General features: G+C 36.3%; 1 protein-coding gene across 7 annotated transcripts in view; it reads right to left on the bottom strand.

The window, feature by feature from the left end:
- kcnip4a (potassium voltage-gated channel interacting protein 4a) overlaps window positions 1-24,463 on the bottom strand; it is a 161,281-nt gene that overhangs the window by 29,941 nt on the left and 106,877 nt on the right. Inside the window, exon 1 of one of the 7 annotated variants that reach the window (XM_046851430.1) lies at window positions 16,449-16,800. The exons of the other annotated variants lie outside the window; for them this stretch is intronic. Within the exon in view, the coding sequence (XP_046707386.1) occupies window positions 16,449-16,560 (112 nt within the window). The 5' untranslated portion in view covers window positions 16,561-16,800. Of the gene's footprint in view, window positions 1-16,448; window positions 16,801-24,463 lie in introns of those variants that run through there. 7 annotated transcript variants of the gene reach the window in all.

The raw sequence follows: 24,463 nt of genomic DNA on the forward strand, positions 1-24,463 counted from the left end.
GAAGATTCACCAGGAGCATCAGCATGGTTAGCAACAGGATATAAAACATGCATTGAGTTGGATCTGGTGCAGGAATGACAGGTTTTCACTGAGATTGGAATCAGCATTGTTGAATATGTGTTGAGTGTTGAAGAGAATTCCCTGTTAGTCAGAAGCAAGACCAAAACATGCCATGCTAAGCAAACATTAGCAGGACAACACTTGTTTGATCAAACATTCTATATAAGATCCAAAATGGCAAAATATTAAGTTTTATTGGTCTTAATAATTGGTCAAGATATTGAAAGAATTAAATAAATAGTTAAAAAAACTTAGTATGGGAGATTCATCTTCATCCCTAAATATATTCACATAAACCATGCATGGGGGGGTATGACCTCCTGTGCCAACATCTCCACAGACATCTGCTTTGGCTTGAGGAATATTTACTCGGTTTGTTATACAAACATACACAAAACTTCATGCCCAAGAGTAATACAATGAAGCTGTGGTAGTTTTTTGTTATTCTCTCTTTATATTTAAAAAACCTGACATTTTTCTAAGTGTAAGGTGTGTGTGTGTGTGTGTGTGTGTGTGTGTGTGTGTTTGTGCGTGTGTGTGTAAGACAAGTTTCAAAGGATCTTTTTCATGTACTGTGCAGCTATAACTTGTGAAAATGCCTGTGCACATAACATTTCTTCATTGCGATGGAAGAATGTTCTATATAGCTTGTTTTATATAAGGTTTATGTTTTGTCTGTTTTTTCCATTCCATGTTTTGTAGCCTACACATTGAAACTTTGAAGAGCACAACTCTTTTTAGGTTTGCCTGTACAAATACATCCTACCTCGCCTAGGGTGCTAAAATCAGTGTTTTTAGCCAAGCAGGATGCTAAAGCTCTAAATGACCCTGAAGCACTGCTGAAGATCACACTGGTGGTGTGTGGTGTTTAAAAGATAGAGTGGGCATGGGATGACCAGCATTTCTCCAGAACTAGCCATCTATCACCTCACACTTGCTCAATTATAAGAGCAACACAGAGAGTGAGGAAAAAGACACTGTAATAGAGTAGATGTCAGAGCTGAAAGGATAGTAAACTAGGTTGGCAGCTTTGTGGAATCATTTAAAAGAGCAGATAATTGGAGATTGTGCAAGTCATTATTTGGCACAAATGCAGGTCAAGCTTGGAATCCCTCCTGCATTGTTTGGTTAGAGGCATTAGCATTAGGCCAGAGTACAGGAAATTAAAGTATGTGCACCATCAGTAACACATTGTGAACTTGTGTTTTGTTTGACTATTTTAAAGCAAACAACACAAACGATAAATGTATGCTAAAATGCTTTAAAAACACCTTAAATGAAAAAATTTGGCAGAGAATTTATATATTAATTTGATGCATCAGTTGTCAATCCAAGCAGACACATGCACACTATCACTGCCTTTTAAAGTGCGTATTAAGTCCAAGCAAAACAAATCAATTATGATAGTTAAATGTTGATGATGATAAAGAGAAATGTATCAATATTTCACAATGCTGCATCAAAAAGAAAAACATACCTGGTATCATTCAATAAAACACAAACAGGAGAGAGCTGCCATGATGTACTTTTGCCATTCTGTGCAGAAACCTTGCTAAAATTATCCAGAATTCATAACATCTAGATAGACAATGTGTGAAATGTCAGTCTGTGACTCAAACCTGATCTTTAACCCTCACCATATAAACGTCATCACTGTCCAGAACTCTGATGTTAAAGCAGAAATAAAGTCAGAGACATTTCACAGCCAGAGGAATGAATATTTGAGCTGAACATAAACACATCCATCCGTGATCATCACAGTTCTCTTGTAACTTTTTGTAAGAAATTCCCATGTGCAAAATACAACAAAATCATAATTGCTAAATTCATAATTGCAAAACCATTTCGACCACTGTGGTCGTTTTCCTTATTAAATGCCCTTTAACAATATCTTAGCTTTTCTGTGAATTGCTTAATGTCCAGTAAAGTCAGTACAGTAAGAATTAATGACACTCCAAGAAGAAAAAAGTGTCCTCAAATAAATAATGAATAAATAAACATATATGAATAAATAAAACAAAATATTTTTATATTTTGTATATTTTTTGCTCACAAACATGCAGCGTGGTATTTTAGTACCCCCAAGAACCTTTAAATAATCAGTCTTAAGGAAAATACCGAACCACCGCTCTATAGTGATGGATGAATAAAATGACAAATACTAACAAAAAAGTTGCTGTGTAAAAAATAATAAAGAATTTAAACAACTACCACAATCAACAGCTACAAGTCAACAAGTCTGCTGTTGGAAGAAATGTGTGCAAGGAGCATATCTTTAAAAAAAACCTACAAAATGAAGCACCTAAGCTTGAACTATATATTACTGGAACTTCAAATTCTGAAAAAAAATTATTTTTCATTGTTTCCCAATGTTTATCTCTGCTGCACACTCACACTCTTGATGTCACCCAAATGAGAATGGGTTCCACTTTTGAGTCTGGCTCCTCTCAAGGTTGCAACCTCATAACATCTAAGGGAGTTTTTCCTTGCCACAGTCGCCACGGCTGCTCATCAGGGATAAATACACACCATTCACCTTAACTGTTAAAATCTGTAAAGCTGCTTTGAGACAATGTCTGTTGTGAAAAGCGCTATGGAAATAAACTTGACGACTTGACTTGCAAACATGCTGTGTGAATTGTAGGAAATCCTCATGCACAAACCTACAAAGACTACAAAGGAGATTGAAATGCTTATTAACAAGCTTTCTCTCAGGTTTTCTCAAAAAGTATTATAGATTATAGAAAGAGGCTTAGTGCTATTATTCCCTCTAGGGCAGTCTTCAGCAATTAATTAGGGAAGCCACTGTTTTTTTTATTGTAATTTTTTTACAAAAAATGCAGTACTTAAGAATCCTTATAAAACAATATTGTGTTTAAATAATACTTTACAGTCAGAATATATATATATATATATATATATATATATATATATATATATATATATATATATATATACTGAATATATATAAATATTTATATATATATATATATATAGCTTACCGCTTATATATATATATATATATATATATATATATATATATATATATATATATATATATATATATATATATATAAAAGCCGGTAAGCTAAGCCGGTATAGCCTGCTGACGTTACTACACAAAATTGATTCCCCACTCACTGGAGGGCTGTGCTGAGTTTAGGTGCTGGGTCTGCACTTCAGCACATAGACATACTGACCAGAGCAGCACTTTTCTTCAGAACGCTGATGAGTATAATTATTAGGACTGAATGACCATTAAAATAACTACACTGTGCCACACTCCTTAAAGAACTGCACAAAGATGCTATTACATTTTTTTCATTAGTCTGTTGCACTGCAAAAATCTTAAAGGTTATTTGTAAAAAAAAAAAAAAAAAAAAAAAGATTACCTCTATAGAAAGTTAGTAGCTTTCAAAATCCATAACCTTTTAGACTCCAACCCTTTTGTGCAATACATTTTTTTTAAGTGTGCTTTATAAACGAGAAGATAATTTAAAGTTTAATTTAAAGCATGGTTATAACCTTAGTTTGAAATTGAACAAAAAAAGCCCCAAAGTCTGTGGTTGGTTTAAACAAAACCAGTCAGCTTGATGTATGTACTCCAGACCAGTGATCAGTTTGAATAACCATAGGCTCTGTACAATCAGTCTAAACTCATACATGTATTGACAGTAAATTACTTATGACCCTCTTTAATTATATGTTAAGTCACCTAGAACATAGGCTGTATTTATGAGTCTGGATAGTTTCATTTTTCTGCACTTCAACATCTCCTGAGTTCAGAGTGAATTTATAACTTTCCATTGCCTGCTGGCATCCATCAGATTTCTCACTGCTCTTTCACATATATTATGTACATAGACTGGGCCAATGATGCATCTACGATCTTTGGGTCTCCATTACTGTGTATTGTGTGATTTACAAAGTTTAATGCTCCACAAAGGTCCCTGCCCGTTAGAACAGACTAATTTATGATCTGTTCTCAGACACAACCACCTGCCTATGGCGTCAACAGTAGATATGTTTAGAGCACATGCCCTGGTGAGCCACAATTCAAAAACCCAGCAGGCATTTTAAAAGCTACAACTGAGAGTGATGTAAAAGTACTTCATGAGCACTGCAGGAAGACTGAAACAATATAATCCCACCTTTACTGAGAGCATGGACTGCATATTTAACTGTAGAAAACAATGCTTACTGTCATTCAGTGACGATGCGTTAGTTGTATGTCTGAACCCCTTATATATATTTACTGTATATGAACAGATGATTAGGATGTCTTTCAGATTCAGGTCAAACCATGCTTATGCGGCTGCTCTAGCAAAATAGTTCAACTAATTTATTGTACTTTCTCTACCAGAAGGTTTGATGGCTGTCATTCTCTGTTACTTTAATGGAATTACAGCTGTCAAAGGCACACAGATACACACTGCATGCTCTTTCTGACTATTAATGAAAGATCAATTGCACTGTATAATTGCTGCTCAGTGTTTGGCTCTGTGCACAGAGTCTTCCATCTCTGTAACTGGCAGAGTCTTAAACGAGAGAATAAATGAGCATAAAATGAGGTGTCTGTTTAGCAGAACACTGATCTGTACACCTCCAGCTGGACTTTGGAAAATGAAGAAGAATTTGACTGCTAATTGAAAAATTGTGCAGGTGTTAAAAAAACTCAGGATCACATCTGTTCTGCTCAGAAACGGACCAGCAAAGACACAAGCATACACTCTAAAACCTTTAAAGACATACGCACACAAAAACTCATTTAGTGCCGGGATAGAGAGTGCAAAAACTCGTTCAACTAGCTTTCTGTGACAAATATAACATATAATAAACATATAATGTAAACCGAGGAGATTTGTTCTGTAACTTGTAAGCCTGCCAAAAAAAGGACATGGTGCTAACATGAATTGAAACACTGCCTTAATCTTGTACCTGGAAAAGAACAAAAAAAACATATACAATAGATTCTAGTGAACACTATGCTACAGAAATGATACAACTTTTTGCAAGCCATTATTTAAAATTATCACCAATGCATGGGGTCAAAATGGAATTAGAAAGTAAACGAGCCCCCATTAATAAGTACCAACAATGTGGAAGCAACAACCATCAAATGAACTGATGGACACAATAAAATAAAAAAATCTATTTACCTTTTTTCCCTATTAATCTGCATTTAGTCTTTGTTTGAACAAAATGCTATAGGATAAAGGGATATATCTAAAGTGATCTTGACATTTGTGCTAAAATTATATAAATGATAATGTTAAAAAATGCTTACAACATAGAAAGCAAGCATGTGGAAACTTTTGTGGAAAAGATGAAACGCATAAATCGAGATGGACGGTTTTTACACACATGAATTTAACTCCTGGCTTTAGGTTCAAAAACTGTAAATCAGATGTACAGGATATCCAGTCCCAGGCATTCCTGTCACATTTACAGTAACTTCTTTTTATTATTCATATTGTACTTCAGACACCCACAGTGGGTATCTGGCAATGCCAAACAGCTAATGCTACTACTATTAATACTTTTACTACCACTACTACATTTCTAGTAATATTAGTACAGTTACTTGTGTCTGGAATGTAGGACTCTTTTTGAGCTTGATGCCCAGCAACTGACCAGCTGAACTTGCATCCCAAGTATTCCTGCGTTGTGCTCAATGTTCTCAGCCTTTTCAATAGATTTTAACTTTTCTTATTAACACTCTGCCCCAGTCAATTTAAGAAAGGAAAGTTTAGAAAAGAGAAAAAAAGGAATATAAATTAATAAATATTTTCAACAACAAACTTTTCCTTGTCTTGTCCAGATCTTTGACAGATTAGTCGATGCAGTATCAGGACTGAAGCAAGAAGCTTATTAGTTTTATAAATAAACACAAGGTTAATAGTATAAAGCAAGTAGAATAATCAAGACTGCATGTATATAAACTTTGCATCTGTTATACTATTCGTTAGACAAACAATGTGTGCTCAAGTATATTCCCTGGGTGTGTCGAGGGCTGGCTTTTAAATTAGGGATGAGTGACAGGAGGAAGCTACAGTATCAAAAGTCAAACAATAATAAATCACAGATGGTCATTATGCCCAAAACATGTCCCACTTTTCTCAAATGTTAACTAGTAGTGGCAAAATACAAAACACACCTGTCATATCCACCATCCATTATATTCCAGTCTTAGTATTTGTTGTTTTGTGGTTATGTGAGTAGATATCTTCTGGCTTTAGAACCATCCAATTACTATTTATGTTTGTTTTGTTTACAGTTTGTTTTGAAAGAAAGAAATTAAGTAAATTAGTGGTATGCAATGTAACTACAGATCGCTTATTACAGGCCATGCTCCAAAACACATTACTGAGAGCAGAGTGACAGGAACATAAATAATGGCATTATGAAGAAATGACTTCACTGGTAAAGAATTATTTAAAAAATGACTGACAAATATACTGACCGAAAGCAAAAAAAAAACTTATTTTACTAACAGAATGCTATTTTGATGTAGGGTAGTTATAGCCTTAAACAACAACAAAAAACACTTCTTTGTTAGACTACACAAAATTTTAATCTATTTGATTCTACTGATTTAAAGGCTACATCTTTTTCTACCATTATTACAGCTGATGATGACCAAAGGTAGACTACATTCAGATATCTTTAAAAAATACATAAAATAAAATAATTTAAAGGTTATTAAAGTTGTGTCACTCACAGAAACACACCATGCTCCTAATGAATCTCTTGTATCAAACACATTGTTATTCAGCATTTTGATCCTGTATCTTGTATCATTAATAAAATAAAATTGCAAAGTTCCTTTTAAAAACCAAGCACACAAGCAGCTGCATTTTAGGATAACCCACCTTCCCTTTAAGATAAGAAGCTGAGCTTTGAAAAACCCACTGCTGTACAAAACTGAGCTAAAATTAGATATGCAATTATCATGGGAATTTAAATGGAGATTAGACATATTCACTCAGGGTTAGACATACATAATAAACAATCTAAAATATATTGAAATGTAGAAAAATAGTATTTAAAACTGTGAAGTGTAAACTAAATTATTTTAATCATTCAGAATGATTGACTATAAGCTAATATGCAATATATCTAATATATTTTGCATATTTGAACTTACACATGAACTTGCGAATCAGAGAGAAGTTGATGGGACGTGTTTTTTTCACTTCTAACTTTCTAATTAAACTAGATATTATTGCGAACTGTAAATATTCTAACCAGATTGTTTTGAGGAAAGTTTTGAATTTGTCCCTAAGGGTAAAATCTTGAAAAGGCTCCTTTGCATCCGATTTCTAAATTGTGGCAGGAGATTATAAAATCTTGAGTCAAAGCCAGTCATATTGAAATGGAACAGGAAACCATGTATACTGACTAACAAAGGTTTAATCCATGTCAAGAAAAAATCAAAATGTGATTTATACTTAGCCATGTTTCTCTACAAAATGAAGCCATTTTTTTTGCTTAGGCATCAAGGCTAAGCTATGACATGTCTGGCATTTAAAGCAATCAGTTTTGTTTTTGTGGTCTATATGCTTGCATATAAATCTGCTGCACTGCAAATGCAGGGACTGCTAAATAAAGATTGCATTAGTTATATAATAACTTGAGTATTATTGTGCTATAGGTTAGCTTTATCATGCTCAGTAATCACAAATCCAACTAGTGTCACAGTCCAATTATATTGTATCATCCCCATAATGTGGACTTAATGGGGACTCAGAAATAAGACATAGGGCCTCATAACTGTTTGTATGCCAGCTGCACGCCTTAGTAAAAATGAAAATGTCTTTTAGTCCATTCGGATCTAGCTGCTGTGAAGCTGTCCTCAATGTTCCCTTCTCTGGACAGGACAGCCATTAGCATTCATTAAGTCCCTGTAATTCTAATGGATTGAGACAGTCCTCACTTAAGCGTCCACAAATGTGTGGGTCAACCTTCTACCGTCTGTCTGATTGTAGTTAAAGCCACCTGAGGGGAATCACAGAAACTAAACTGGAAAGGTCATGTCAGTCTTTTACCCAATCCCTAAAACCTTGAATGAAACATTGGAAAACGCAGCTGAAAACACATTGCCCTTTATGTTGTGTGCAATATAAGCAACAAGAACTCGCATTCACACAAATGGTACACTTGTGTGACATAGTAATACATTACTCTAATTTGACAAAAGGTTTTCATTCATTTAGCTCAATTTAAATGCAGTTATATATAAGGCTGTGTTTATTTACATAAAGAAACACAACCCAAATCACTATATTATAAAATATATACAGTGAACCCCCGATAATTTGCGTTTCTGAACTGGCGGCTCGGAAAATTCATGAGTTCTCATTTGGAACCTAACTAACAGCAAGTTGTGGATTAACAAATTTCATAACATTTTTAAAACACATTATTCTTTTCTTCTTCTTCTTCTTTCAGCTGCTCCCATTAGGAGTCGCCACAGATCATCCGCCACATATCATCCGTCTCCATACCCCCCCTGTCTTCTTCATCTGCCTCTTTCAAACCAACTACCTGCATGTCTTCCCTCACCAAATCTATAAACCTCCTTCTTGCCCTTCCTCTTCTCCTCCTTCCTGGTGTCTCAATCCTCAGCATTTTCCTCCTGTGTATATAACCCATGTCTCTTTTCTGCACATGTTCAAACCATCTTAATCGCACCTCCCTCACCTTGTCTCCAAAATGTCCTACATGCGCTGTCCCTATAATAAACTCATTCCTAATCCTGTTCATCCTCATCACTCTCAATGAAAACCACAACATCTTCAGCTCTGCTACCTCCAGCTCAAATTTAGTCAATGCCACTGTCTCTAAACCATACCACATATCAGGTCTCACCACAGTCTTATAAACCTTTCCTTTCACTCTTCCAGATAACCTTCTATCACAAATCACTCCTGCCACTCTTCTCCACCCACTCCACCCTGCCTGCACTCTTTTCTTCACTTCTCTAACACACTCTCTATTACTTTGCACTGTTGACCCCAGGTACCTAAACTTCTCCACCTTCACCACTTCTATTCTCTGCAACTGCACCACTCCACTGTCCTCCCTCTCATTCACACACATTTCCTCTGTCTTACTACTATTGAGTTTCATTCCCCTTTTCTCCAGCATGTACCTCCAGCAAATAGGAAAGGGCTCGGAGCCGATCCTTGATGCAGTCCAATCTCCACCTAGAACCAGTCTTTCGATCGAACTGCACACTTCACTGCTGTCCTGTCACACTGTTTTCATACATGTCCTGCACCACCCTCACATACTTCTCTGCCACACCTGACTTCCTTATACAATACCACAACTCCTCTCTAGGCACCCTGTCGTACATTTTCTCTAAAGCCACAAACACACAATGCAAAACACAATATTTTATTAAAGTAACATAATGTCTAGATGAATTCACTAAGGTACAATATGGGCTGTGGGAGTGCGTCTAAAATTTGCGGATTTTTATAACTCGCAACCACTGTGTGTGTGTGTGTGTGTGTGTGTGTGTGTGTGTGTGTGTGTGTGTGTGTGTGTGTGTGTGTATATACAGTACAGACCAAAAGTTTATATATATTATATATACAGTACAGACCAAAAGTTTGGACACACCTTCTCATTCAAAGACTTTTCTTTATTTTCATGACTATGAAAATTGTAGATTCACACTGAAGGCATCAAAACTATGAATTAACACATGTGGAATAATATATATATAACAAAATGAACTGAAAATATGTCATATTGTAGGTTCTTCAAAGTAGGCATCAAGAGAATGCCAAGAGTATGCAAAGCAGTAATCTAAGCAAAAGGTGGCTACTTTGAAGAACCTACAATATGACATATTTTCAGTTGTTTCACACTTTTTTGTTATGTATATAATTCCACATGTGTTAATTCATAGTTTTGAGGCCTTCAGTGTGACTCTACAATTTTCATAGTCATGAAAATAAAGAAAACTCTTTGAATGAGAAGGTGTCCAAACTTTTGTCTGTACTGTATATATATATATATATATATATATATATATATATATATATATATATATATATATATATATATATATATATACAAACCAAAAGAAATGGTTAGACTCTTACATGAATAGCTTGTCTGAAAACATTGAATACAAATTAAATGCAAATTAAATGTGATGCTGGCAGAGATCAACTATGATTGCACCGGTCAAACAAATCAAAAATCAAACGATGAGCTATATCTCAGCAGAGATCTGTGGCCAAAGCCTTATGTGCCAAATGTTCATGCATGGTGATATTAGTCACTGTCTGCATCACTCAAATCAATCCTTAGATGTACCTTTTGTAATATCACTAAAAATGTTATCTGTCCCCGGTCTACACCCTGTTGTCAACACCACAGCCAGCAATTACTTTATCAGTTATGCTGAGGTGATTGAGTAGGATGAAAGCTCCTCATAATCAGTTATACACTCATATACATTGCTGCCACTGGTTGTTTCTGTATATCCATCTAAATATACTTACATCCTTGGGTAAAATAATAAAATCAGGTGTCTAATTTTTTAAATATCTATCAAATAATTTCTCAAAGATTATGACAAAAAAAATTTATTACCACAAAAATGTTTAATAGTTATCTTTACAAAACCATGTGCATACCATCAAAGAACTGATTATAAAAATAGTGACATCTCAAATCTTTTAATTAAGACAAGTTTTAAAAAAAGTTTAATTATTGAATAGTAGTTCAATTATGACCTTCAGATTGTGTTCTAAATTACTGGTAAAAATGTGAGAATTTTGTATTTGATTTGATTTGTATGTGCTTTTTAAATATCCCAACCCATATTTTGTCTCCAGTCTTCTGGGAAGATGTTTCACTAGACTTTTATGTGTAATTGAAGAGATTTGTGCTCACACTCAAGATCTTCCATTCCAACCCGTGTTGGAAACTAGAAGGGCATTGTAATGCAGGAACAGGTTTGGGTCTCCAAGTTCAAGTGAAGGCAAAATGTTATGTTACCACATCCAGAGACATCCAACACAATGTTATGTGATGAGTCTCCAATAGTGTGGTAACAGTTTGGGGAAAGGATGACATATTGCAGAAAAATCAGGGGTATTGTACATTAAAGCACTTATTCCAGAATTTCCTAGTTTCATTAGGTGTAAAAGTGTTGTAAAGTGTGGGTTTTTCTCTGTTGCTATAATGATAAAGAACCATTTAATGTCACAACTTATTTAAATCAAACGATGGTGTTAAATTTCCATTACAAGTGCACACTTTCCAGGTTGCTGGGCGGACAATGTAATTGTTACCAATTCTAGTGGTTACAGAACATTACAGTGACAGACATCTTTTTTTTTTATTAGGACAGCCACTGTACAAACTGTGTGATCTGGTAATAATCTGCCTACTTGCTCATGGCATCATTTAATGAAAAAAAATAAAGGAAAAAAAACGATATAACTAAGGTGAAAAAAGGTCCTCTCAGGCATATAAGCTTTTGACAGGCCATTATCATAACTCATCTCTTGTGGCTCTTTAGTGTACAGTTCAGACTCAAAGGTTCTGGCAGAGACTTGTGAATCTTGTGCAAGGACGTGCCGAAGACAAAGGCCAGGAGAAAAAGTGCTGTGGCCATTACACATGCAATGCTCCCTTGGCTAATGGTCGGCGCCACTGTTAATCTGACATAAGCGTCCACTGTGTGTGTGTGTGTGTGTGAGTGCGCATGTATACGCACAAGTGCTCCGCTGAGCTAGACAATATTTATCTTCACTGACACACCAATTAGTCCTCACCTTACAGTTTCAGTGAGGGCTATGATACGAAGGCTCTGTTTAGATCTTTATTGCCGGGCCACACACAAATCAAGTAGGTAAAAAAATCCCTAATACCCTGCCAGGAAGTTTGGATAGTAATGACTCAAATATTTAATTACATTAAATTTTAGGAATATAAGAAGGTTTATTTTCTAATTCTAGGTCTCCATTTCAGTAGCGTAGAGTCACTCTCAGACAGATCATATCACATTTATTCTTGCAGACAAAATTCAAACCTTCTCACAATTGAAACTGGGTTTGCTTATGGCATTATTATGTCTAGGATTGTCAAGTGCAGCTGATTACATTTGTCAAGGTGCATTTCAGTTTTTTTTTTTTGTCTTCCAGTGGCTGCTTGCCCAGGACTCTGCCTCTGGCTTTGCTGGGAAAGTGAATATTTTTATAATGCAAAGCTTAAATATTAAATTGCAAATCATGACTATAAAGAAAAGTTTTGTTCAATGACACTACTTTATAGCTCAGAGATCTGATATCATTGCAAAATCAGTCAAAATCTCACTACCGCAAAACAACCAATTACTTAAATACAATGAATAAATAAGTATTCTAAAATTACTAAACATATATTTTGGAATCGACTTGGACCATTTCATGCGAAATCACATGATGGCAAGAAGGTTTCTATTAAGATACACTAGGCAAAGTGTTTGTGTTTCAGCAGCAGAAACAAGTCACAGGTGAAATAATTTTAAGCAGTCAATCATTTAAAGTCTGTACTATTTGCTCCTGCAGTGCCAGAAAGTAAGTATATATTTAAAACCAAACCAAAACCCAGGAAGTATACACATTAATTTAGAAATATATACAAATATTCCTAAATGTAATATCAATGTATTGAAACATAATACCTATAATCTCATGACCAAAACAAAACAAATTGACCTCCACACCACCATAATCACCAAAATCAGGTGCACTGTTCAAATGCATGCTCCATGTTGTAAAAACACTGTTGCACTACACAAGGCCAAACCTTTCAATTATTTTTTTGAAAGAGCACCTTACATAACTCTTTCAGCAAGCAAATCACCCACTTGACATCTCTTCATAATATACTATGCTTTTCAAACAAATAAATGGGGTAAACTCCTTGTAAACACTGTAAAAGTAAAGAGCTATAGAAATAGAGCTATCTGATCTATTTGTCAGACTAGTTGGGACTGTGGATGACAAAACCTAATGGCAATTGAAATATTAGGTTAGTGTCCTAAAAATGGAGTCACTTCTAAAAAGATCATATTGTTCTTAAAGCCAAAGCTCCAGCCTACTTACAGTGTAACTAGGTTTGTTCATGAATTTAATGGCATGTTCATATGTAGGATTTAAAAAACTTATTACATTTGTGATCTTTTTCACTTGGCTTAGGTTTAGTTTATAGTCAGCTTTGTACAGGCCATCCTACATAAATTAGGGGCTGTCATGATTTGCAAATTCATTTTAACGGCGCTTATTTTATTACCGAGCTATTAATGCAGTGTGCATTATAAAATATAAGAAAAAAAATTAATAAATAAAAGAGATTAAATTCAAACCTTCCACAATGTCCTTTCTTTATTTAGATATGAAAAAAATCAAATTAAAACCTCACTAAATATTTGTTTTATTTATGCGCTAAGTCTCAAGTCAAGCACCAATATCCGCCATGATGCGCACATCCGGTAATAAAAACCGTCCGTTTGGAAACATAGCAAAAGGTATTGTTTGGTGTACTGATGATTTACATAATTTAAAACACCATAATTACTTTGCGACATTTACATGAATATTGTGTGTTTATGCTCTTTGTTGAGTATGGTTTCACTAATAATAAACATACATTTGCATACATTTAACTAAGGGACATTATGAAAATTAGGCCATTAATTTTTTCCTTGTGCAATAAATCCAGTAGCGTCATGGGTTTTAATACATTAGTGAATCACTAAATATTTAATAATGTTTAATCTGTAATAAACTGAAAATGGACATTGAACAGTGGTGAATATATTGAACACTATGGTGCGTCTGCCCCAAACCGAGATGATGAATTTGTCAGTGGATTTTCTACATAACTAATGGTGAAATTTGGAAATTTGAACACAGCTTAGTTCAGTGCACATCAATATTTGTGCATCTCAAAATCCCAAATTCTTAGAGTAAATGAAAAAAGTTCTAAAAACTGGGTGTATGGCATTTTTGCTGTAGGGGATATACATGAAAATGCTTCCTCATGCTGGGTGTAAATACTTTTTAATGCTTTTAAATGATTTACTTTTCAAGTCAACTGCTCAACTGACTTCAGATATTCATGATGCCACTTTAGGTGACACACTATCTTTGAGAAGATACAATATGCACTGAAGGTGTAATGGAATGGAATCTAATGTGGCAAAATACAATTCTCAAATCAATCAGATATCTGATTTACTGTATATTCTTGTTTCTACTACGTCCAGCAAATCTCATAACTGTCTCCTTTCAAGGTGAAATTATCTGCCTATATATAGCAAAATTATACCCATTCACTTATTTTTTATCAAGCACAATGGGAACATAATTTCGGTGACTTGGAACTGCCTCTATATAGGTGACATGATTTAGGAGTCTTTATATATAAAATACATTCAAGGTTCTTGGTGATTAGATATCAGTAAAAGATGAACTTGTAGCTTCCTGGTGGACTCATTCTGTTCCTGTTATTTATTTAATGTGTCTTGTCCTGTTTCCCTGCCATACTTATTATTGGCATGGCCTGCATGTTATGTAGCAATACAATTGTAAGACTAAAAGAAACAGACAGGCCTTAGAATGTACAAAAATCTGATTTTTAATGATCTGTTTAAAAAATGCACTGTTGTCTTTCAAAATAAATCATGAATCTGAGTTAGTTACTGCCTTTCTGTACAAATAAGTTATTCTAGCCAATAAATACTTTAAAGTATACTGCCATCTTTAATTAACCCGAAGCAAAACATCTAATTAAAACCTCACAATAGTCAGAATACTGAAATGGCTAATTGCTTGCACAAAAGAATGAAGTTTTTCAGGTTCTATGTTTCAGTGTCTGAATTGAAGCTAGCAACCTTCACAGATGCCAAGAGAAGAGAAAGTAAAAATGGAAATCTTCAGTATCCAAAAAGATTAAGCCTAACTGAGGACAGAAGCAGCTCTTCTTGACAGCTGGCGGCAGAGCTTTGGCTCATCTTGGCAAGCACTGGCCTTGCTGTCTAGTGATATTCAGGAAATGATCATTATTGTGAACTAGCTATAAGAAAAAAGTGGAAAAAAAATGTAAAAAATAAACTGATCACTGAGATCCCCCCGCCCCAACAATAAAAGTTGGTTTAAAAAGAGTTAAAAGTGGCAATTTATTCACCTTAACTTGACAATTAAAGCACACGTGATGTATACGATAATCTAAATCCATGTCATATAATTTTCCAATACATAAAAAGTGCTCAGGTATTATTGATATATAAATCTAAACAGTAATAAATGCTAGAACATTGCGACACTTAACTTTCTAGTCTCCAGTTTTCTGCTGGGAGAAAGTGCAGTTTCTGATAAGACAGCGTGTGAAACTGAGGAAGCAAATAGCACTGCTTCAGAGTTTCACGCAGGAGGTTTAAAGCATCTCTCTGAATTGCTGGTCTTGCTGTGTAATTGTGTTAAATGACCCATTTAGACCAAATACTACAGCTATGAAACAAAATAAAAGTAAACAGGAAAAGCTGAGGATGTACTGCTCTTCAATACATCATAAGCTACCACACACAAGACACAGAGATTTAAGGTAGTTTGGGTTCTATGGAGAGGATTCGGTGCCAAACCACTACGTTTAATAAATCGCATTCTCAAACCAAAATTGCAGCTATGTACTTAAACCAGGTTGCAGTTGATCAATTTTGATGATTATGTCTGAATGTCAGATGTTGCAGCCGTTTCACAAGCTGTCAGACATTTCACAGACTGATTACGGGAGGAAACCTGCTGTACTCAAAGTGCCACATTGCTTGAAAAACATTCTATTCACATTATAATATTCACATGTTCCCCTTGCCTGATGGGTAGGCTGATGCTGTCAAGTAAAAAGGATTTGGTTTATGCAAAGGTTGAAGATCAGCAGAGGATGATAGAATGGAAAATTGGAACCGAGTGTGAAGAGGGCTATAAAAACATGTGATGAAGTTGAAGATGTAGATTATTTACAACTGTCCTTGAGGTCCAATAAGTCTGAAAGAATGCTCAAAGCATGCCAACAACACTAACCTACTCTTTAAAAAAAATAAAAAATAAATATAGATAATAAAAAAAAAAATTTTATTCAAATATTTGATCTAAGAACTCTTTTTCTGAAACATGATCTCTCCCTTTTTGAACTACCTACCTTTCTTTTTTTAAATAGGCTCTTTTACTGTGCATCTACAGAAACAGAGATCTGGAAAATCATATATCATCTATCCAGCACACATCTCCACAAACTTCTAATATAATAAGAAATTTTAACACTAAACTCCGTGTATATTTAATAAACATTGCTCCTGTGTCTCGTATTTTCCTTACCCTCTGAGAAGCTGATGAGGCCGAGCAGGTGCAGCAGTTTGAGCGAGGCGCAGACAATCACCACGATGCCCAGCGTCTGCAGCCCCTCCGTCTCCCACGCCGTGCCCAGCATGCCACCCTGCCCTGACTCATGCCACCCCCCTGGCTCCTCCACCTCTGTGCTCCAGTTCCCCAACGCCCATGTGCCCTCCTCCAAAGACTGGCACGGGCCCTGTACCCCAGGGCACCCACGTGTGCCACCCAGCTCCTGTCCCAAATCCAGGCTGCGTGGCCAGGGGACAGTGCTCAAAATGTTAGGACAAAAAAGGCACAAGAAGCAAAGGAGAAGAGGAGAGTTTGACCCACTCTGCTGTGTTAGTTGTACTGTGCTCTTATTTGAGAGACTGTACTCATGCGTTTAGTTTCAGCAAAGGGGAGGGCTGGGAACGAAAGAGAGCAAGAAGGAGGGACAGAGGGAGGAAGGGAGGAAAGTAGTAGACTGAAAAAGGGAACGGTGCAGCCGTACAGACATATCTGATCTGTTTACCATGTACAGAATGCATGATGCACTTTTTGCTGTTAGTTCGTTGCTATGTTCTCAAATTTTAATTATGTAGATTACACTACAGTTGCAGTAAGGTATTTAAGATGCTTTTCAGACAAAGGTTTTAACAACCTGAATCTTATTTACATTTTGTAAATAAATTCAAGCTCAATGGAAATATATTCTGCTTCCTGACATTTCCATTTACAGGCTTCTCATGCTAGATAATGAGCATGGAAAAGAAACTTAACCGTTCTGCCAAATTGAACAAATTATCCTCATTAGGCAAAAGACGAAACCGATAGAAAGTGCCAGTTTATAAGGATTTATTTTGATTTCAGACCAAAGACAGTCATTAGCAAGAGTCAATACCTCTGCCTCAGAAGTTAAAACACATCAATAACCACAAACCATTTCTTAGAATACTTAACTACTGCCCCCTGCTGGTCATTTGTATATGCAGTTTTGTGTTGGTACTGAGTGTGTGTGTGTGTGTGTGTGTGTGTGTGTGTGTGTGTGTGTGTGTGTGTGTATGCGCGCGCGTGCATGTTCTCGCGTGTGTACAGACACTAATGAAAGCTTTAATGATGAACTGCATGGTTACAAATTTAGGAAAAAGTCAATAGATTGCATTATGGAACTGTAAATAAATATACAGAATAAATGTGGTGTCAGATTACAACATTTGCCAAAGTTATGTGGACACTTGATCTTACCAAACTATCACCATAAAATTTAAAGCACAGATTTTTTAAGGATATTTTTGTATGCTATAGCATTAAGATTTCCAGTGACTTGAACTAAGTGACTCAAACTTGTTCCAGCATGACAATACCCTTGTGCATATCTCAAGATCTACAAACACAATGTTTGTGTAACCTCTTTAAAATTAGGGTAGTTATCAGACTAAATACATTTAGTACCATTGATAACTAATTGATGCTGGATACATATTAAAATATGCATGTTGTAATGAAGAGATAAAAGATCACAAAAAAAACAATCAGAGTTATATTAAATGTGTTTAAAATGAGCTGCGTCACATGCTAGCTAATTAGCTCATTAGAATTGGAGCATGTGACTATTTGATGACATTTATCTATGACATTCTGTTCTATCATGGTGTGGATGGAGGGAGAAATGGTGTAGGGAACAGAGGTGATGAGGAGGTGATGGGTAGGTATGGTTTTAAGTAGAGGAATGTGGAAGGGCAGATGGTGGTAGATTTTGATAAAAGAATTGAAATGGCAGTTGTAAATACTTCTTTTAAGAAGAAGGAGGAGCATAAAGTGACACATAAGAGTGGAGGAAGGTGCACACATTTGGACTATGTTCTATGTAGGAGATGCAAACTGAAGGAGATTGGAGACTGTAAGATGTTGGCAGGGGAAATTGTAGCTAGACAGCATTTGATGTTGGTCTGTAGGATGGTTTTGTAGGTGAAGAAGAAGAGGAGGAGAGTGAGGACTGAAAGAAGAATAAGATGGTGGAAACTGAAGGAGGAAGACTGTAGTGTGAGGTTCAGGGAAGAGGTCAGACAGAGGCTCGGTGGTGGTGAAGAGGTGCTGGATGATTGGGCAACTACTGCAGAAGTGATAAGGGAGACAGCTAGAAAAGTACTTGGGGTGATTTCTGTAAATAGAAAGGTAGACAAAGAGACGTGGTGGTGAAATGAGGAAGTGCAGGAAAGCATAAGGAGAAAGAGTTTGGCAAAACAGAATTGGGATCGACAGAGTGATGAGAGAAGTAGGCAGGAGTACAAGGAGATGCGTTAGCAGGTGAAGAGGGATGTGGCGAAAGCCAAGGATAAGGCATATGAGGAGCTGTATGAGAAGTTGACATGAAGGATGGAGAAAAGGATTTGTACCGATTGTCCAGGCAGAGGGACCGAGCTGGGAAGGATGTGCTGCAAGTTAGAGCAATAAAGGATGGAGATGGAAATAGGTTGACTAGTGAGAAGAGTGTGTTAAGAAGATGGAGGGAGTATTTTGAGCAGCTGATGAATGAGGAAAATGAGAGAGAGAGAAGGTTGGATGGTGTGGAGATGGTGAAGCAGGAAGTGGATAGGATTAGTAAGGAGTTTTTATCAAGTTTGTTTAAAAGGAATTTTGGAAGGTGAGAAGAAGCCTGAGGAATGGAGAAGGAGTGTGCTGGTACCGATCTTTAAGAATAAGGGAGATGTGCAGACCTGCAGTAACTACAGGGGAATTAAGTTGATCAGTCACACCATGAAGTTATGGGAAAGAGTAGTGGAAGCCAGGCTGAGAGAAGAGGTGACCATCTGTGAGCAGCAGTATGGTTTGATGCAGAGAAAGAACACCACAGACGCATTATTTGCTTTGATAATGTTGATGGAGAAGTATAGAGAAGGTCAGAAGGAGTTGTGTGTTTGTGGAATTAGAGAAAGCTTACAACAGGGTACCAAGAGAGGAGTTGTGGTATTGTATAAGGAAGTCAGGTGTGTCAGAGAAGTATGTGAGGGTGGTGCAGGACATGTATGAAGACAGTGGGACAGCAGTGAAGTGTGCAGTAGAAATGAAAGGCTGGTTCAAGGTGGAGGTTGGACTGCATCAAGGATCGGCTCTGAGCCCTTTCCTGTTTGCAGTGGTGATGGACAGGTTGACAGATGAGGTCATACAGGAGTCTTCATGGACTAGGATGTTTGCAGATGATATTGTAATTTGTGGTGAGAGTAGGGAGCAGGTTGAGAAGAGCCTGGAGAGCTGGAGGTGCGGTTGCAGAGAAAAGAGGCGGAGAAGGTGGAGGAGTTCAGATACCTGGGGTCAATGGTGCAAAGTAATGGAGAGTGTGTTACAGAAATGAAGAAAAGAGTGCGGGCAGGGTGGAGTGGATGGAGAAGAGTGGCAGGAGTGATGTGTGATATCTGCAAGAGTATCTGCAAGAGTGAAAGGGAAATTTATAGGACTGTGGTGAGACCTGGTTCAGAGACAGTGGCAGTGAGTACAAGACAGACGGTGGAGCTGGACGTGGCAGAGCTGGAAATGTTAAGGTTTTCTTTGGGAGTAACGAGGATGGACAGGATTAGAAATTTGTTCATTAGAGGGACAGCTCATGTAGGACGTTTTGAAGACAAGGGGAGGGAGGCACGATTGAGATGGTTTGGACATGTGCAGAGGAGGGACATGGCGTATATCGGTAGGAGAATGCTGAGGATGGAGTCACCAGGAAGGATTAAAAAAGGAAGGCCAAGGAGAAGGTTTATGGATGTGGTGAGGGAAGACATGCATGTGGTTGGGGTGAAAGACGCAGATGTAGAGGACAGGGGGGTATGGAGACGGATGATCCGCTGTGGCAACCTCTAATGGGAGATGACGAAAGAAAAAGAAGAATTTATGTATGACATTCAGTTCATTTTATAGTTGTCCTAGAATAATATGTCTGTTTAATATTAAGGGTATATTTTTCACGATTTCCTTGTAAAATAATTTACTTTGAAAAAGAGAAAAAAGTGTGAATAAGTGAATGCCAATGATTGATAAGTTCTATGCATTATGCAGGTTGTTTTTTTGTTTTGCTTTCCTTTGATAATTTCTCTCAGATTCAATGTTGGACGATTGAATGGCAAGCCAACAGTATGCAGTCACAGAGTGTGATTTCCTGGAGTGAACTTAGCACCTTTAATGTTAACACACCATACACTCTCGATAATTGAAACAGAATGTAAAGAAGTAGTAGAATTTTTTCCCTTTTTCAATGTCACATGACTATTTTTCCTTTTTCTTAATAGTTTTTCACTTTCCTTTGTTTTCCTGGAAGGATTATCCTTTATAAGAAGACAAAACCTTTAAACTGTGTTTTGGGAGAAATATTTTTTTAGTATAAAAATAACAGGCCTGATTGTTTTTTTGTTTGTTTTATTTAATGCATGTTTGTGAACATTAAAATAATTTCACTTAATGGCATGAATACATATTACTTTCACTTAATTTATAAGCCACAGTGCCTTTGATGTCTGGAATCCTCCTTGCGAACTTAGACGTTCAGTATAGTGATATGGTGATATGGAGACTGTGCCTATTTAATCTGATCGGTTCATTTAGAACCAACCCTTAGTATGTTATTTGTAAAGACTGGAACAACTGCACAGACCCCTGACTACAACCCTACTGAACATCTTTGAGATTGCCGAATTTTTTTTTATAACAGCAAAACTGGAATGCTATTTACCGTATAGTGAGTATGGTAATTACATTGTTTACTACCCGAGCTAAACAGTTATAATTTACCATAAAGCTTGATATAAATAAACATCTGTGATCCAGTAAATTCTTTAGAATATTATGAATCAAAGAAAACAAATAAACAAACAAGAAATTTCTTCAAAATAAAAACAAATATATAAATACACTGCCTACTGTGGACCTAAACATTTTTTAACTTATAACCACACAACAGTACTTTTCCAATGCAGGACATCCTTTAGCTTGTCTTCACACATTCATCTACCTCTTAATGCCTCAGGATTCTGACAGTTCTTACCCTTCAGGATGTGCCTTAAAAGATTACAATATTTACAAAGTCACCATGAGGATTAACAAAACCCTGTCCTGTTCTTATCACCATCCAGCAGAGGATAAATCTCTGATTTGTCTTTTAATTAATGATGCTCAGGAAATAGTTTTTTTTCTCAAACACTTTTGGAAGTCTTTCAGATTTGCATGGAAGGTGAAGGCCACCCTGCCCTTGTTGATGCTTATCAGCACTAAATCCAAACAGGTAGTAAGAAGTAAAGCTCTGTGCTATATTACCTACACTTTGGTTTTTCATAAAGAAAGGGAGGAATAGTAATCATACTCTGTAATCCTTTTTTAGATTACACAATCAATGGCAAAATCTACTAAACCCTAAGCGCTAAAATGCTAAACCAATGGGTGGCACAGAGATGCAGCTGTGTCACAGCTCCACAGTCCGAGCTAAACCAGTGCGATCCTACTTTTATCGCTGTGTGTGTTCAGAGCAGTAATGCTTGCTCGACTAAGCATAAAATCCCACCATGGCACGCTCCAGCAGTTATTTACCTCTTTAGATGAAGAGAGGTTTCTTGCACCTTCTTCCCTTCTACTTGATGCCAAAACTCACTGACTAAAAGTAACATCTATAGGTTTGCTATAAAGTAAACGTTATTTCCTTCAGTTGAAGTCACTGGTGTTTACCTAACTTCTTTTGTTAAAGTGAAGACATTGAAGTCACATTTGGTATCCGTCTTATTTAAAACCTAGACACATCTGTAAAGTGTGATGATAAAAATGACAGAATTATGTATACTTTATAGTTTATGATGTACATACAAATAACAGTTTATTATAGTTTATGATGTACATACAACGGCCTCCAGAATGATTGAAACCCTCAATAAGAATGAACATAATTAATGTTTTATTTTAAACTATATAGTATGTGGTAGAGAAATAAACATTTAATTCATGGGCAACAGCTCTGGTGGACATTCCTGCAGTCAGCATGCCAATTGCACACTCCCTCAAAACTTGCGACATGTTTGGCATTGTGCTGTGCGATAAAACTGCACATTTTAGAGTGGCCTTTTATTGTGACCAGCCTAAGGCACACCTGTGCAATAATCAATCTGTCTAATCAGCATCTCGATATGCCACACCTGTGAGGTGGATGGATTATTTTGGCAAAGGAGACGTGCTCACTAACACAGATTTACACAGATTTGTGAACAATATTTGAGAGAGATAGGCCTTTTGTGTACATAGAAAAAGTGTTAGATCTTCAGCTCATGAAAAATGGGGGCAAAAACTAAAGTGTTGTGTTTATAATTTTGTTTAGTATATATATATATATATATGTGTGTGTGTGTGTGTGTGTGTGTGTGTGTGTGTGTGTGCGTGCGTGCGTGCATGCGTATGTATATATATATATATATATATATATATATATATATATATATATATATATATATATATATATATTTGGCAATGGCGCCTTTAAAAAAAAAAAAAACAACAATAAAATATGATGGTTTGAAAGCTAAAGAAACCAAGAGGAAAACCAATTGATTACATGTGAAACCCTGCACAGACTGAACTCAAGACCAGATAAATAGATTTACTTTCAAAGTAAATTCCAAGCAAAGTTTGGTTAATTTATAGTTAGAGTCTCAGGATTAGGCCTTCAGCCAACATAGTGAGCTCAAGCACAGTTTGGTTGAGTTTATTTCACTCCATACTTTCAAATTATTCCACTGAAACTTCATTAAAAGCACCCAGCTGTTTAGTGTCATGCTCTAAAATGGTGTGTTCTAAAATGAGGAACTGCCGTGCTACAAAAACATCATTCATCATATTGATGACAGCTACATGACATGAAAGAGAATCTATAATGGGGTCATTACGATGTGTGCAGACCAGTTGGGATGTCTTATGGGACTAATTACATGCCACTCAGTGATACCTGTTATGGTATGCAAATGGGACGAGGTCTCTGGTATTTTGGAAAACATTAAAATTAGCCTGTCATATTTATAAAAGGCACCCGGTGTGAAATGCGAGCAATTAAAGTCTATGATCTGTGGATGCCCTGACCAGAGCTGCATACACAATGTGGCACAAAAATACGCAGTATTTTCGTTTCTGTATCACACAAAACATTTTACATAATTCTGCAAAGTTACATTTGTGGATATTTGTTGTTCCTTGTTAATATTTGCTATCTGTCAAAAAGAAGACAAAAAATTACATTAGTTAAAGATGGCTGTAACATTGTTTCTTGGACAGCTTAAAGACATGAAGACATAAACAGTTCCACTACACACTCAAGTCTCAATAAATTAACTGTTTGATACCAGAGTTAAACCTCTGATGATAAGCAAGTTTCGTTTTTCTTGAATTTTGAATTTACATTTAAAGTCGTATAGTATCATGACTGGTGTCACCCAGATGAGGATGGACTCAGTTTTGAGTCTTGTTTCTCTCCAGGTTTCTTTCTCTTGTTGCCTCAGTAAGTTTTTTCTTTCTACTGTCATTTTTGACCTGCTTCATTAGGGATACATAGATTTGCAGGAATAGAAGCATAAAATAGATTTGTCGGATTTTGAAGGATAAAGCAAATTTGAATTTTATAATCCTGCTTTCTGTTCAGCTGCTTTGTGTACGTGACCATAGTTAAAAGCACTAAATAAACATTGAATTTTAAGCACATACATCTGTTCTGTTTAGAGATAAATAGAGCTATTATTAGTAGTACTCAATTCTTTCAGCTCTGCACTTGAACTAGATGTTTTGCCGTAAGCAGGATAATGGGATGTGAGCAAACTAAAGATTCACCCTTGTCTTTGTTCTGGAGAGTAGGATCAAGAGACCTAGCCTGATAACACTGACATGTATTTCGGTCTGTCTAACTGCGACAGCAGTTCCACTGACCGAGGCTCTCTTTGTGCTCTTAACAAAAAAACAGGGACGTGGAACAAAGATGGCTGAAATAGAATACCAGAGAATACCATGGAGTT

The sequence above is a fragment of the Silurus meridionalis genome, chromosome 6 (genome assembly GCF_014805685.1).
Source record: "Silurus meridionalis isolate SWU-2019-XX chromosome 6, ASM1480568v1, whole genome shotgun sequence".
In the NCBI taxonomy this organism is placed as follows: domain Eukaryota; kingdom Metazoa; phylum Chordata; class Actinopteri; order Siluriformes; family Siluridae; genus Silurus; species Silurus meridionalis.